This window comes from Chelmon rostratus, chromosome 6 (assembly GCF_017976325.1).
Source record: "Chelmon rostratus isolate fCheRos1 chromosome 6, fCheRos1.pri, whole genome shotgun sequence".
In the NCBI taxonomy this organism is placed as follows: domain Eukaryota; kingdom Metazoa; phylum Chordata; class Actinopteri; order Chaetodontiformes; family Chaetodontidae; genus Chelmon; species Chelmon rostratus.
Genome location: NC_055663.1, coordinates 5,553,442 through 5,571,061, shown reverse-complemented (window position 1 = coordinate 5,571,061; position 17,620 = coordinate 5,553,442). Strand labels below are relative to the sequence as shown.

At 43.3% G+C, this 17,620-nt stretch overlaps 1 protein-coding gene across 1 annotated transcript in view; it reads right to left on the bottom strand.

The window, feature by feature from the left end:
* nrn1la (neuritin 1-like a) overlaps positions 1-16,864 on the bottom strand; it is a 48,131-nt gene extending 31,267 nt beyond the window's left edge. The window contains exon 1 of the mRNA XM_041938581.1: positions 16,780-16,864. Within this exon, the coding sequence (XP_041794515.1) occupies positions 16,780-16,864 (85 nt within the window). The remainder of the gene's footprint in view (positions 1-16,779) is intronic.
* Positions 16,865-17,620: the final 756 nt, after the last annotated feature.

Here is a 17,620-nt window from a genome sequence, read left to right as displayed (position 1 = left end):
ACGGCGGGGATAATGCTCCTGAAGAGTGTGACTGCCCCAGAAGTGGCTTGTCGTGTTGAGTAAAAGTCAGAGTGGAGCCACTGTTGGAGCCTGGCAGGTGAACAGGAGATGCTAATTGGGTCAGACACTGCATCACCACAACTCTTCCCCGTCTCCCCAGAGACCGGCTGTTTAATATTTAATAAACCAGACCTTCTCCCACCTCCCTGTTCACTCTGCATTGGGTTTTTTTTTCAAGCAAACCTATTGATTTCAGGCAGGGTTGTTCAGGGGGCCTGAAGATTATTGGCTTCACTCATCTCCATCAAGTTTTAATGAAGACCTGAGGAGAAAACACTGGATGAAGAAGGAGAAGACCGGTGTGAGAGAAAAAGAGGTGAAGATGGAGCAGAGGAGAAAGTGACAGAGAGTGCTGGACTCAGTAATGACAAACAAAGGAGTTACTGAGAGAAATTTAGAGATAAATTAGGCTATTTTTGAAAAACAAGCAAACATTTTTTTATCAAAAGAGTGAGGTCACAGGCACCACAATAATCCCTTTTTAACACAACAAAATCCACCGACTGCCCCTCTAAAGCCAACAAATCAACATGCCGCATCTCATTTGTTTAATCCATACACAAACAAAACTGTAAAAATGGAGTCCAGTCTCCTAGAAATCATGTTTATATAAAACTAATTAGGAAATAGATATACTGACTGGATTACGTTTTGTAGTAACATAATGAGGAAATGTTGTTAACAAAGGTTCCTGGCCAGTTACAAAAATGTTGATACTGAACGTATAATTACTGACCATGTATTTGATTTGTTTTCCACCCTGCAAGGCACCATCCACTCGTCGTGGCTAGAGCATTATTCATCTTTTTGTGTGTTTGTTTAGGCGCCGACAGCACTCAGTTAATGTTAATGTTAGGTCTCTTAAAAACAAATAAGTCAGCAGTAATCACAATCTTCCTCGAAGCTTCACCAACATGCTTTTGTTCTCTAAACGTGACCACAGTCTGGATGCAAACACTGGAGTCTGGTGTTCATACGCCCAACATCCACCCCGACCACCTACCTGCGACTCCATAACATGGACACAACATGCAGTGTTTCATGCATTCAAACAAACACTGACTGTGAGCATAATCCCAGCAGCAATTATTTTCATCAGCACAATGTAACTATGAATGCAAATTAATTAATACATTTTACATTTTATTTGTTAAAAGCGCCTTTCAGGACACTCAAGGACACTTTACATCACAAGAAATATCGAACAACAATACGATAAAACACAATTGTATACAAATGAATATTTTTCTAGGAGACATGTCGAAAAATGACCATTTGTGGTATTAGGGGAGTCACGTGTTGGAGCTATTTGACATCCATCTGGCCTGCACTTCATGCAAATTCTCATGCTACAGCTTGGTTGCCAGGTACAGATGAGCAGCGGCTTTGGTGTTTAGTCGCAGCAAACAAGACTCTGGGATGCCGTGCATAAACGCAGCTCCTGGCTGTTGTATATGGCGTCAGATTGTGTTTGGGTTTTTTTGAGTCTCCCTTGATGTGGCTCGATTCACTTCACCAATCGGCTGTCAACCCTCCCGCTGTCGAGGGCTTCTTATGTATTTTACCCTTCTAACCCACTGTCCTCCCATTTAAATGTCTTAAAGAAAAGAAACAAGTGAGATTTAAGTTTTGGGGTTGTTTTTTGCCTTTTTTTCTCTCTTTGGAGACAACAAAGTTGGCTGTTTCCCCTGCCTCCAATGTTTATGCTAAGCTAGGCTAACAACGTGCTGATGCTTAATGCTCAGACATGTTGAGCTTGTCATCTAACTCTCAGAAATATTTTACTGTTTCGAGCTGGGAATTTTTGTATCAATATGTATGAATTATTTGTAATTCATCCTGATGTGCTGATTGAATGTAAATCAGGAGCGTATAGGGTAGTCCCACAACACGCTGGTTTGAATTTCTACACTTCCTTGAATTTCTACACTTCTTTGAAAGCGGTCCTCTTAGGGGAAAATGGTTTCTCCATTAGCCAATATTCAAACTAAAATGAGTTCTGGGGGTGCAGTAGGGAAATCAAGGCAGGGAAGCACATCTGTTCAACTGGCAGGAATCGGTTGTTTCTGGTTTGGCTTGGAAACTGATGCTGTTTTTGAGGGTTAATTGAACACTTGATACTGAGGTCACCCAGGGGTTATGACAAGGTGGCGTGATTTAGCTCTAATGGCTCAGTATTTTAACAATGTGGCCTCACAACAAGAGGGATACCCAAAGTCAATTGAATGGGCTTTACTGTACAGCGTTTACATGTATGTTTTCCTGGTTTCTCTCATATAAGGACCAAATAGTTCCAGGATCTAAACTTAGGAAGACAAGGTCCCTTGAGTACCTGAGTTGACTCCAATTTCCATTGCATCTGAGGAACTGTGGAGTTTTGGCAAATTAGACTGATAATAATTAACAAGAATAAGAGTCTACAGTCACACCAGGGACTCTACTAAACCACAGCAGTGCTTTGAACTGCATACTAACATGTCAGCATGTTTACATGCTCACACTGACAATGTTGCCACGCCGCAATAATGTTTACCGTGTTCACCTTCTAAAATTGGGTAATTAGCACATAACACAAAGTACAGCTGAGGCTGATGGGAATGTCATTAGTTTTGTAGGTATTTTCTCATAAACCAAATTACTGGGCAAACTTTGACTTTCATGATGGTGCTAGACAAAACATAGGGGACTACCACAGTTATTACAGTTTATCCTGAGTGGAACACGAGTGTCTGCACCAAAGTTCATGGCAATCCGTTCAATAGTTGTTGAGACATTTCACTCAAAACCAAAAAATGCAAACCTCGTGGCGGTGCGAGAGGAAAAGTCAGGGGATCAGGAAGGACATTAGGACACATCATCTGGAACCATGAATGGCTGTAGGCCTACAACATTTTTTGCCAATGCATCTAGTAGATACTGAGATTTTTACTGGGTAAGTGGATAACTGGTGGCAGAGATAAAATAGATCCTCAGTTTATCTATCTAAGTGATAAACTCAAGGGATCACCATAATAATTAGTGCTCATCCTCTGGAGACCATGGATGTGTGTACCAAATTTCATGGCAAATCATCCAATTGTTGTGGTGACAGGTAAAGTCAGGAGATCGCCAAAGTCAGAGGGTCCATGAATGTTAATACAAAGTTTCAGGCTATCCATCCAATAGTCATGCAGATATTTCAACCTGGGCCAAAGTGGTGGCTTGATTGAGAGACATAGGGTCATGTTAACTAGCATGATGGAAAAGCAGCAACACAGAGGTCTATGCACATCAGCTAGACAGTCTTGAAGCATGTGTTTAACCAGCCAGTGCTGTTCATCCCTGCAAACTCTGCCCTGAAAGTGTCTGGGCCTTCAAAAAGTGCTAACGTCAGAGCAAAAACTTATTCGGTGTTAGAACCATGGCAGTGGCTACGGGCAGGGCTGGGCTCAACCAAACATGCATCTTGTCCATCCATCAAAATTGCTTTTTTTGTTGTTCAGCCACTGGAAAAATAGCAGAGAAAATAATGGTATTATTTCTAAATTCTGACTGTGTTCAATTGTCCAAGAAACTGTTCTCTTGCAAATCTGTTACTATGAGGGTTTTTTTTTCTAATAAGTCAAGTTATAGTATATATATAGCAAAAATATTGAAAGCACACAAGATAGAAGTGCAGATATATTAAATAAATGCAAGCATAAGAATCCTTAATGGTGCAAAACAGAACGTTTCAGCAGACACTTTATTCAATATAAGCTATACTGTATGATGAGTACAACATGGATGTATAGTTTGTGGAATTATTGTATATCTTGCAATTGCAGTGCAAACTGCAATTACAATTCCAAGACCATTTGTAATGATTGATGTAATGATTTGAATGTGGTTTATGAGAATGAACACCTCACTTCAAATTAATGTGATTCAAGTGTCTGTTGACTGTAAAACAAATCAATACGAGGGGATTTAATAATGTATGTATGAGTTTGAATCTTATAGTTTTGTAATTGGCTTTACATAATGTTTGTTTGTTGTGTAAGCATTTATTGACCCACCAACTCAAATATGGGTTTTCTCAATCAATCCTCAGTTACTATCCTCTCTTGTTCTTAAATATAATAGGTTCCTAATAGTTAATCATAATCAGACTGACCACAAACGTATATTACTTTAAATGCATCTACACTACATAGTAAAATAACCCAGAAACATTTAATCCAGTCTTGATGAGCAGTCTGCTCCCACATTCTCCAGCCGTTTTCCTAATCTGGCCAATAGCTCGACTCAAGTCACCAATATTAAAGACCAAGTTAGTTGGTTTCATGATTTGTGTACGTCAGCTCTTGACTCTTCAGCTCAATTCACTTCACCAAGGCTGCCCCGGTTATTAATATAGCCCCTTAGATCAACAATGAAAGCAGACAACAAAGAAGAGAATATAGGAAGGCTGAAAGTAGATGGGAAAAAATCTAGACCTGAACTTCATCACCTCCATATGAAGGAGCTATTGCTTAAACTGAATCAGACTATTAAAGATGCACAAGCTGCTCAGTTTTCTGGCATAATTAATAGTAATAAACTCAACTCAAGGTTCCTGTTGAGCACTATCAACCAGCTTGCAAATTCCCCTCCTCATGTCATCCCACCTCATCTTCTGTTGACTGTGAAAATTTGTTATCTTTTTGTAGGCAAGATTGATGGTCTAAGGCCCAATTTTGTGGTTTGTTACTATCCAACACCACTCAGCCATCCTACTCCACTGTCTGGATTTACTCCTATCTCCCTGCAGATCTGTAAAAACACTACATGTCGTATGTGTCTCTCCTCTAGTCTATGAGATAGAATTCCTAAAAACAATCCTAAAATCCATCTTTCCTCTCTTAGGTCCCGGCTTGCTCTGTATCTTCAGCCACTCTCTCACCTCAGGGTCTGTTTCCTAACCATTTTAAAATTGCCAGCATTCAGCCCCTTCTTAAAAACCCTCACTAGACCCATCCCAGTGAGAGAATTACAGCCACCCATTTTATTCAAAATCCTTGCAAATATTATTTGATAACCAACTGCTGAAATTGATTAAGGGTCATAAAAAATTCTCTTCCTACTAGATTTGTCTGTCTTTGACAACATTGATCACGCCATTTTTCTTGATAGATTTGTGGTACAGCTGGTTCAAAATTGTTTACTTTTGATTTGACAAATAGATGACTTAATGTGTCCTCCTCAGCTCCCCTGCTGTGCGGTGTCCCTCAGGGCTCGCTCCTTGGACCAGTCCTTTTTTAATGGGTCTTTGTTCAGCCACTTTCAAGACGTGTCATATCACTGTAGACCGATACACAAACCTCTTTCTGTGCTAAGCCTGAATCAACTGTCCTCCCTCTATGATTGCTTAGCTGCCACAACAGAATGGATGTCCTTTAATTTCCTCCACATTCACCCTGATGACACAAGATTTTTTTTTTAAATTAGTCCAGATAACTTTTCCTCTGCAGTTGATCAGTTAATTGGTCCATTTCACTCAAATATCAAATCTCCCTCTAAGAATCTTGGTATCATCTTAGATCAGTATGTGGCTTTTGACCAACATTACTCATCTTATCCAGTCCTGCCTTCATCAGATAAGAATTATCACAAAAATCAGATGTATGTTGTTCTATAGATCTTGAACTATTAATTCACTCTTTCATTTTCTCCTACCTTGATTATTGTAATTCCCCCTGCACATGTCTCAGTGAAGCTGCTCTAAACCGTTAAGTTAGTTCAGAATTCAGCGATTAACTAGGACTACTCTACGGTCCTCCCTCCAATGGCTTCCTGTGAAACTCAGAATAAACTACAAGATCCTGTTGATTACTTATAAGGCCGTTCATGACTTTGCCCCAGGTTACATTTCTCATGTCCTCAATCTGTATTCCGCTTCTCGACCACTCCGATCCTCTAATCTCAGCCTTTTATCGATCCCTCGCTTGCACTGCAAAACAAAAGGTGATGGTGCCATTGCTGTTTTAGTCCCAACCCTCTGCGATCATCTTCCCCCATTTATCAGATTTGCTGAATCTTTTATTATTTCAAGCAGCTTCTAAAAACACATTTTTTTTATTTGTTTTTATCTTTTTGTGTGTCTGAAGCGTTTTGTAATTGTGTTTCAAAAAGTGATAAGAAAGAAATGTTATGGAGTTGATTACATTGGATGAAGGACTTTTTACATTTATTGTAGGGTAAACCAATCAGCCCTCCATTGACTCAAATCACAGGGTAGCAACAAACTTGAAAATTCTGCTCCACTACCTCCCAATTTCCCTGCTTCAAATTGTTCTTCTATAAATTAGAATACGAGTTTAGAAATTACTCCTTTATTAAAATCCATTGGAAATTCATTTTCTGTAATCAAGCAAACACAAACACACAGTTTAAGATAGACAGGCCTGCCAACTATCATGTCAGACGTGTGCAATCTGGCCAGGGCCACCAACACTGCCCACCTATTACTTCTATCAGCCGAGCCTAGGCGGCCCTGCAAAAGAATCAAAACAGAACTAAATTCATGCAGTCAAAATCCAGGTAACGCTCCTAAAACAGTTCCTGAAAAAGTTCTTGAGGTGGAAAAGGGCCGGCAATCCGTTACTCTAGTGATCTAGTATATTCACTGTTCAGGGTCTGACCCTGATTCCTGCTTATTGAACGCTGGAATGGGTTCCATTCCCCTTTGAGGGGATGAGCAGGTAAAGAAAATAAATCATTGAATGAGTCCAAGGCTTGGCATACTCAGAATTTAAATTGTCTTGGTCCACAGAGAATTATTAAAGCTCTTGCAGGACTTTCCCCATTAGTCAGTAGCAAGAATCTGTCAAGGTTAGTGCAGATGTGTGCTCACTGGCCTGCATTTACATGGACTTCTTTAACACCAGCAAGGCTGAGTTGCACACAGCTGTTTGAATTTTGGAATTGAAATATCACCGCTTTCAAAATGTTGCTTTATGACATAAAGACATGGGCTAACAAAGACAGGGACGTTCAGCAGAAAAGAGACTGAAATGGGGACATACAGTAAGAAAAAAACAGAGCGAGAGAAAAAAATACACTTGAAACTACTAATGCTTAATGGAAGTATAACTCCAGCTGCATGGGACACATTGCTGAGAGGAGCAGGCAGATCAATGAAGGGACAGCCGATCAACTGCTTCTCAACCTGCCTTGGTTAATATTTCATATCTGAACTAAGAAGAGAGAGAGAGGCACGAGTAGAGAGGTGGAGTGACTGATTGATATGGACAGCGAGAGAAATCTCCAGGCTTTGCAGACTTGATTGTGATCGGAAAGAGATAAAGGGGATAAAAAGAGGTGGAGAAATGTAAAAAAGCATTTTTCCGATAAATAAATTTGATGGGCAGAATTGTTAAGACTATCGATGTCAGGAGGCGTTGCTCTCACTGCACCCAGTATAGTGTGATATAATATCAATATGACAAATGTTAAAGGATAAGACAGGTGTAAGCCAATGTTTCCCTACTGTCAACAGATCCCATAAAGAGACCAATAATGATAGTTGATGACTTCCCTTCTCTGTCTGCCCTCATTAATTTACTCATACTGAAGATGTAAATCTTTAAAACCAGGTCACAAATATCTAGTTTTATTTTTCAAAAAGGAGAAAATACCTTCCCAAAACAGCAACAGTTACTCAAAGAAGACTAAAAGAGTGCAGCCATGGTTGCAGCTTCTGCTTTTGTTTTCTCTGCATCTCCGCACTTTGATGGCAAGTTACTGAAATATTGGCACTGCTAAGGAGGTGAAACTAAATCCAAGTTCCAGGTACTTTTGGGAAAAAGAAAAGCAACACTTCATTTGCAACATGGCAACATTTCCGCTGTAACATCTCAAACAGTGGGGCAGCGCAAACAAGCTATTTTACTTGCAAAGAAAAAAGAGCTGTAAAATGATTATGTTCTATCCTATCCAGCAGCGGGCTGGTTTGACAGCATCCGACATAATCCTGAATGCTCTGGTTCTTAAAACATAAGGCGGAACGTAAGGCCGCAGAATTATGGGTTCTTACAAATTCAGATTATGGGAAGCTCCTGTGCTGGAAAAGACGTGTGTAGCAAGTGTAGCGAGTTTGGTAATGTGATTAATTTAAACTTTGTTTGGCGTTTTAGGAATGTGCACTACTAAATTCTTGAAGAGAGTCAATCAAAATCTACTTCTAGTACATTATATATTATAATTACATGGTACATATTCCTAAATTAATTTGCTTCTAAAGAAATTAGCACACGGCAAAGCTTGAGCCATGTAATATTCCACCATGGCAATATTGTACACAATGCACAGATGGAGGAATCGGGAGCAAAAAGCGATTCAGCAGTAGCTCTTTTTTGCCAGGGGCCCCATGGAAGTTAATCAGCCCATGTTGCTAGGGACTATTTTCAGCCATGGATTAAAACACATTTGGTATGCTACAGTACTGAGTATTTACAGCAGCAGGAGGATGTGCGCAATTATCTGAAGATAAACTTGTCAGTGTCAATGCAAACGTGTGGAGATAAATCAGGCATTTCATACACAGACAATGCTTATGAATGGGCTCTATACATTGTTGGCTTCATGGGATGTGTTGTCAATTAGAAAAAATAAACCATCGCCTGCCTTATCCATTAAACATCAAACACATGCTATGTAACGGTTGCTTTTCACTGGCATGTGAGTGTAAAAGGCACACGATTTTTTTTTTTTTTTGGTGTGTTAGTTTGTATTTTCAAAAAGAAAATTGTCAGAGAGCAATGTGGCATGTATCTTCCAAAAAACAAAACTATATCAATCAAATTTCAGTGAGCAGGCTGCAGTGACACGGCATGCTGTGATTTATGCTGTTGTTTTGAAAGATGTGACACATCTGTTGACCTCTGTGAGGCGTTCACATTTATTAAGATTGTTTGGGAAATTCAGAGAGACCCTTTTAATGTCTTTGATTTGGTGTCTGAGATGCCAGGCGGCTCACCTTTTCTCCTTGCATATTTCACCGGCACTTTGAAATTCATCTCCACTTATTAAAGGGGTTTCTGAAAGTATATTTTTGTCATGAAAACATAAAGTATATGCTGGCTTCTGCTGCCTCTCTTTAAATTGGCTCTGACATATCAGTATAAACAGTTATGGCACTATATGCTTCGCTCTCATGTGATTTAAGGCTTTAAAATGATGTTAAACATATTCACTTTCATCATCTGTGACTTATTGGCTCACTTTTAATGAGCAGCACAGGATGTAACTGGTCGACACCTGCGTTTACTGTGCCAGATGTTTTTACTACAACACTCGCCCCACGCTCACGTTTGTGATAATGACCAGCATCACTGATGGGTGTGGTCAGAGGTGTGCTTTGCTGCATCTGTAACCACACCCAATACCGATATCAGAGGCACACCCTGCAGAACACCTGCATCACTGCAGCGAGGCGACCAGTTAAGCCACTGAGGTCAGCAAAAGAAATATTTTCAGGGGCTCTTTAAAGAGGTCAGAGGATGTTGACCCCATTCTTGTGGATCATACAAATTGGAAAGGGTTCAGTCCTCTGGGGAATGCGAATGTGCTCATCCATTTCATGACAATATACGCATAATATTTCAATATTTCTTGTGAACAAATGAGGATTTTTGCTGACTGTGGTGCTACCTGCCAAGGAGACGGAGGAGGCACCGTAAACAAAAGCGGGGGAAGAGAGCCGGCGTGCGTGCTAGGCTACAAGCTAACCCTCACAGACCGGCTCTCCCCAGTCTCTTCCTCACCAACGCCAGGTCTCTCACCAACAAAATCGCCGAGGTCCGTCTAAGGATAGTCTCTCGCCGGATGGACAGCTGTGTTACCGTTGTCACAGAGACCTGGCTGGACGACAACATCCCGGACGCAGCGGTGGAGATAGCGGGGCGCTCTCTGTTCCGGGCGGACAGGACTGCAGCTTCAGGTAAGAGCAGAGGCGGAGGCTTGGCGCTGTATGTACACAATGCCTGGTGTACAGCCACACGCACCGTCAGCACGTTCTGCTCTCCTGATTTGGAATACCTGGCGGTGAAATGCCGACCGTTCAAGCTGGTTAGAGAACTCTCGTCTATTGTTATTGTGGCCGCTTACATCCCACCGCGGGCTAATGCTAAGTTAGCATTAGAGGAGCTGTACTGCCTGATCAGCGGGCAGATGAACGGCAACCCGGAGGCGGCCGTGATTGTGGCGGGGGACTTTAATCACGTTGAACTGAAGGCGGTGTTTCCCAAATTTCATAAGTACATAAAGTTTCCTACCAGAGACAGTAACATTTTGGATCAAGTTTACTGCAACATCCCTGCTGCTTACAAGGCTGTAGCAGCTCCACACCTGGGCATGTCAGACCACATCTCCGTGAAACTCATTCCTGCCTACAAGCCTCTGGCCTGCAGAACAAAGCCGACCACCAGGACAGTACAGATATGGACTGAGGAGGCCTCCTCTGCACTTCAGGACTGCTTCGAACTGACAGACTGGACTGTGTTCAGAGAAGAGGCAGACCTTGAGGAGTACACATCATCTGTATTGTCTTATGTTCAGTTCTGCACTGATGCTGTCCTCCCTGTTAAGACCATCACAGTGTTTCCCAACCAGAAACCATGGCTGGACAGCACAGTGCGGTCCCTGCTGAAAGCCCGGGATACTGCCTACAGATCTGGAGACAGGCTGGCTTATAGCAGGGCTCGAGCAGAGCTGAAGAAAGGAATCAAGCAGGCCAAGCTCCAGTACAAAAACAAAATTGAAGATCACTTCAAGAACAACAACCCACAGAGCATGTGGAGAGGCATCAGAACCATAACGGACTACAAGCCGAACACTCAGCTCACCAGCCACGACCCCGCCCTGCCTGACACCTTGAACAGCTTCTTTGCCCGCTTCGACACATCAGGCAGCAGAGAAGTCACACACCTACCCCGGCTGGAGGAGCAGCACCAGCCCCTCGTCCTGCAGCAGCACCAGGTGTCATCCACCCTGAGCAGGATCAACACCCGCAGAGCTGCAGGACCGGATAAGGTGTCAGGCAAGACTTTGAGGACATGCGCTGACCAGCTAGCAGGAGTGTTCCTGGACATTTTCAACCTGTCCCTGCAGCTGTCCACGGTTCCTGAGTGCCTCAAGTCCTCCACCATCATTCCGGTACCGAAGAAGACATCCATCACCTGCCTGAATGACTACCGGCCTGTTGCACTGACCCCGGTAATCATGAAGTGCTTTGAGCGGATTATTCTCAGGTACATCTGAGACTTCATCCCCTCGGACCGAGACAGCCTTCAGTTTGCTTACAGAGGGAATCGGTCCACAGAGGATGCTGTCTCCATCACCCTGCACACAGCCCTGACCCACCTGCAGCAGCCCAACACCTACGTCAGGATGCTATTTGTAGACTTTAGCTCAGCTTTTAACACCGTCATCCCAGACAAGCTGGCGCTGAAGCTACACACGGTGGGTCTGCCTGCATCTCTGTGCCACTGGATCAGAGACTTTCTCACCAACAGGCCTCAGGTGGTGAGAATAGGGAACATCACATCATCCCCTCTGGTCCTCAGCACGGGCACGCCACAGGGTTGTGTGCTCAGCCCAGCCCTCTTCACCCTGTTTACTCACGACTGTGCTGCCATCCACCCCACCAACACAGTCGTGAAGTTTGCAGACGACACTACAGTAGTGGGTCTCATCTCAGATAACAACGAGACCCACTACAGAGAGGAGATACACCAGCTCACCCAGTGGTGTTCAGCCAACAACCTGGTGCTGAACACAGGGAAAACCAAGGAGGTCATTGTGGACTTCAGGAGGTCCAGGAAGACGGATCACGCCCCCCTCCTCATGGACGGAGAAGTGGTGGAGCGTGTGGACAACATCAGGTTCCTGGGCCTCCACATCACATCTGACCTCTCCTGGTCCATGAACACCTCCCGCCTGGTGAAGAAGGCACAACAAAGGCTCTTCTTCCTCAGGAAGCTGAAACGGGCTGGACTCTCCTCTCGGTTGCTCGTTAACTTCTACAGGGCCACAATTGAAAGCATCCTCTGCCTCAGTGTGACAGTGTGGTATGGCAGCTGCACGGCACAGGAGAGGAAACAACTGGCACGGGTGATTAAAACTGCACAGGGCATCGTGGGCTGCCCCCTCCCTGTCCTAGACTCTATATATGAAGGTCGGGTCAGAAAGAGGGCGAGATCCATCGCCACGGACCCCAACCACCCGGGCCACAGACTGTTTGTACCGCTTCCATCAGGAAAGCGGTACAGGAACATCCGCACCACCACTAACAGACTGAGGGACAGCTTCTTCCCCAGAGCTGTTAGAGCTATCACCCCCAGCAGCCCCTCACTGCAGTGAGAGACTGTGTGAACTGTGAACACTGCACACCGCACTTTACACCTACACCTCTACCTCCACCTGCACCTTCTGTGTACTTGACTTTTATGTACACACATATACTATAATTATATACATTTTAGTATATCAGCACATTTCAGTTTCATTGGCATATTTTATTCTGTCGGTACATTTCACTGTGTATATTTTATATTTTATTCTGCTTGTATATTTTATTCTGTTTGCACATTTCACTTCCATATTTTATTGTTTATTGTTTAGTATATTTTATTGCCTAAGTATATTTTCATTCTGTTATATTTTTAATTGCTTCACGAATATTTTTTTTATTGCATGTTGGTTTATTTTATTTTATTGTAGTTATCTTAATTTTATTCACTCTTTCTAGTCTTATCTTTCTTACCATCTAACATGGGGGTTGCAACGAAAATTTCATTGACATGTGCAATGACAATAAAGACTCTTGAATCTTGAATCTTGAATCTACAAGAAAGGTTAGAGGGTCACCAAAGTCATGACCATCCTCTGGGGACCATGAATATCTGGCCACGGGGACAACTACTGTCCACATCACCAGCTCTGGCTCTACCAGGACAAAACCAAGGTCAGGAAAGATGACAATCCTTAACTACAGCTTTGATTAGAGTGTGTTTCCTGTTGTTTAAAGTCGTTTCATCAAATGAGCTTCAAGGTCGGTGTTGATTTCATTTTCTTATCTACCAAAGCAAGCAGCAGTGATCAAAGTCAGTCAGCATGCCTGAAAAAAAAAACAAAAACAACTTACTCTGAGTTGAACTTTTGCTTTCATCTCAAACAAATGGAACGATCAAACAACGAGCAGCATTTTGTGTTTCACATCAGACTGAGCAGAACAATCCCCCAGTCAACCTGAAAATCTAATTCTGAAATGTGTGATTCCACAAAATGACGTCTGACACACTGAAACACACGATGGCTTCATGCCGCTGCCTCTGCTGCTGAACGCCTCAACAAAGTTACAGCCAGCTGACTGCAGATGTGTGGTTGAGGCATCGCTGAACCTGAAGTCTTGACTGCTGGGCTATATGGAAAACTGAAATGTGACTTTTTTTTTTCTCACTGAATTCCCATTTCAGTGATATAGCCTCAATTTCCATTAACACAGACGCACAGGAGACTCCTGGAAATGTAATTCTACTTAAAACACAATACTGACAATAATATTTCAACTGTTTAGGGAAATGATTTTGGTTTGTTTTTTTGTGTAAGTTTGATATGATGGGTCTAAATAACACAATACCCATGAGCCTCAGCTGTTGATGCAATAGAGAAGAAGAGGTTCAATTTACATTAACAATGCTTCACATGTGGTAATTGGGAACAAAACAATGTGCGACAGTTGCCGAATCCATAAATGATCAAGAATCTGAAGTGTAGTGAGCTCACCTGCTGACGTTTCATTAAGCATAAGCTTGATCTTTTCCTCACCGATAGCCACTCACACTGAATTACAGAATTTTAGGATCTGTGATTTGATGCTTGTTATCAAAAATGCTCCTTAAACGTTGAGTTAAATTATTTTTTTATGTTTTATTTACAGAGGCTTGTATCATTAACTTTTTACCACAGAAAAGATCCAGCCTTTAGTCACCTACCTTAGACTTGAAAATGTCTTTAACAGTGGACCGCCAAAATATCTCCTCCCACCTTGCAGCTTTATTGTGAAGCTAACAGTCTATGTAGTGGTTTATAGTTTCTCAGTGTGACTATTATCTTTCCAGTGGGTGTGTGTGGTTCACTGTAAACTGTAGCAGCTCTGTTGACGGAGAGCAGCTTTGTGTTGTGATATTGCTCATGGAGCTCAGAGGACTGAAAGTAAGCAAGCTGATGTCAAACTGCCTCGGTGAACCTTTGCCGTTCTGCTAACTCTGCCACTGTTTGTGCTGAGATCCACCTCAGCTCAGGTGTTGTTTACATTTATGCAAGTAGTGAAAAAACATCAAAGTTCTTCTTTTCCCCTCCACTCCACTATCAAAGCAGCGTGCCGTGTGAAGTTAGCAGACAGCGGGCTGCTACCACGTTGCACACGGAAACATCCAACGCATGAGACTGACTCACAGTGTCCTTAATGTTTCCAAGTCTTTGGGAGACTGGGATGGAGGGACAGACACTCTGTCCACAGTCTAGTTTCAATGAAAAGCCTCTCAGGATATTAGACTCTGCAGGACATCCAATGAGCAGAGAAATATGACTCAGTTCAGTCTTTCAGGTGGATTCAAAGCCTCTTGAAATGTTTAGCGAGGCCAACGGCAAACAATCACAGGCAAACAAGGCACCAGGAAGTGCAGGGCAGGACTCTTTGTCTGAGACAGAAGGCTGAGGTATTTACCAGGGAACAGGAGAAGAGACGGCGCTGAGCGAGTGTGGGGAGAGCAGTTTAAATACTGGGCTGATTGGAAATGAAGATCAGGTGAGTGGACCGGTGGGCGTGGCTGGCAAGGGGAGCGAGAGTGGAAAGTACTGGCTGAGCAGGTGAGCAGATGAAGGCACTGTGACACCAACATTCACTTCCTGGAGACTTACCCTAACCATAACCACCATTTGCCTCACCATAAAAGTTAATGATTTACGTTATGGGACTTGCATTTTGTCCCCACAATGTGAGTAACACATTGCCACACACACACACACAAATGGCTAACCTTAACCTAACCCTTAAAACCAAGTCTGAACCTTCAAACAGACATTTTGAGGACAAGCCAAAATGTCCTCACTTTCCAAAAGTGTTTCCACTCTGTTGGTTAAAAACTCTTTCCGGTCCTCACTCGCAAGTACACGCACACACACACATACACACACACACACACACACACACACACACACACACAAAGTACTGATCTATTCATGAGCTTGGTCGTGCAGAGGTTGGCAAGATCACTGCTGACTGGACTGAAATGCTGCTGATGCCTGCTGCTCACCTCACCTGACAAACACACTCACGCAGACACACAAGAGCACACAGCCGCACACACACACAGGGTAGTATCTCAGGGGAGCACATTCAAATTGATTAGACCTGCAGCTATTTTTCTTCAGATGTCAATCCATTGCTGAATGATGCACATGGCTCCTCGCCCCCCCGCCCCCCTGACTTTCCAGCCCCTGAGCCGCCGCCACCACACACACACACACACCCACACACACACACACATTACCATATAGCAGTGACACCATAGGGTGTTTTCATATGATGCTATGGTAACTTTCACTATGGAGACTTTGGCCTTTGATGTGCCTCCACTTGAAACATATACAGTAAGAAGATCTAATGATGTCTACTCGGGATGTCAGGCCTCATCACGTGAGCTACAACATCCCATTGAGACCACAGGGATTGTTTACATCTGTGCATGCGTGTGGATGTGTGTGTGCACCTCTGACTGCCTGTGTGTTCATGGGACCAACAACACCTTATAATTAGAATGGTCCAGGTCAGGTGACTCTTCAGTGTGACTGGGGGACCTGCTCTACAGTTCCTTTCCATTAACACCTCTCTGTGTGTGTGTGTGTGTGTGCGGGCAGGCGAGAGCTCAGAATGGAGTGGAAATGAAAGCAAGAAAAAAAATGAAAGGAAGAAGAAAGGAAAGAAAGAAAGGCGTCCAATCAGCAGGTCCTTCATTAGTGAAGGGCTTTAGGTAGCTGACTTGGACGAGTGTGTAACCTGTGAAAAGGGAGAAAAGAGCACAGAAAGCCTCTGTGGGCAAGTTCAATGCTTGTTAGCATGAAAAGGTAGCATGAGAGAGAAAGGGACAGGGAGGAATGGGTTCTTCATAAGCTTAATTTTACAGTGGTTTGAAGCCTCGTTCTGAGGCGCTGAAGTTCCTCCCACACAGGGCTCCTTTCCTCCTCCTCAGATGACAACTGTTTAAATTAAGGCTCATGTTTTATCCACATACAAACATTTCACAGACTTAAAATGAAGGTGTTATTCATATAAACTCTGCCAGCCTCAGACGAGCCCTGTTGATGTCTTTCGAGCAAACACCTACTATCAAAGACGTGCTTTAATTCCTCAAAGTCTCACTCAGCTGCTGTCTGACCTTTTGGTTTTACGTGAGACTTTTATCTGTGAACACTTTTTGGAAGGTTTTGTAACACTGTTTAGAAAGTTGGTGGTAAATAAACACCTTTAGCTGGGAGTTAGTAAAAGTAAAAGTGTGGCAGTGTAGTTTATTGTATGAGAAGTTAAAATCCTGCTGCCGTTGTCCTGCTGCAGTCCCGTATGGTTTTGTTGTGTTCTCTGGAGTCTTGCTGTCTGTTTGCACTGTTCCCCTTCTGTGTTCCCGTTCTCCTTCCTCAGCCTGTTTCTTCCCTCCACACCTGCCCTGCGTCGAGTCTCGTTGGCCCTGCCCTGCTGTCGCTGTTTTCCATTCAGCTCCTCGGCACATTTATCCGTCTCAGCCATTCATTCCCTGCCAGTTCGGCTTTGTTGCTATGTTGCTCTGTTGTTTCACGCCTTCGCTGTTCCCTTTGCCTGTTACCTGTACCATCAAACCTGTCACCTGTTACCCGCCTCATGGTCCTGTAAGCGTAGAATCTTCTTTTCTGTGAATAAATCATTGATCTGCACCGGCTCTGCCTCCATTGTCTGCATTTGGGTGCTATTACTGTTCTCCTGCTCACAGCATTCATGACAGGATGAACTGGCCAGTCATCGACGCAGCAAACACTTTCTTTGATGAACTTTATGAACTGATTTACTGATTTCCATCCTGCGCATCAAGGTTATTTGGAGGAAGGCCTCTAGTGATGAAATAAGAGAGAGTTACTCAACTGATGCCCTCCTGAGATGACGGGAGGCATAACCGCCAGGCCTGTTTGATGTGTTTGCTATATTCCTGCCAATAAAACAAGAAGAAGAAGATGAAAAAGGAGATGGATGGAGTACCTGTCAAAAAGGCTACCTAAATGGGAGGCAGCTTACCTGGAGTTATTGAAGAGCAATGTCAGTCAAAGTCATGCTTTTTGTAAAATATGCCACGCAGAGGTTTGTGTATCTGCGATGTGAGCCAGCACGGCAAATGGGCTAAACACAAGTGTGCCCAAGAGGTGCAGACACATGCTCTGCCAATCACAGCATTTCTAACCAGAAACGTGTCCGAGCCAGAGCCAGTGACCAAAGCTCAGCTGAAAATGTCTCGTGACAAAAATAACGTGGCCT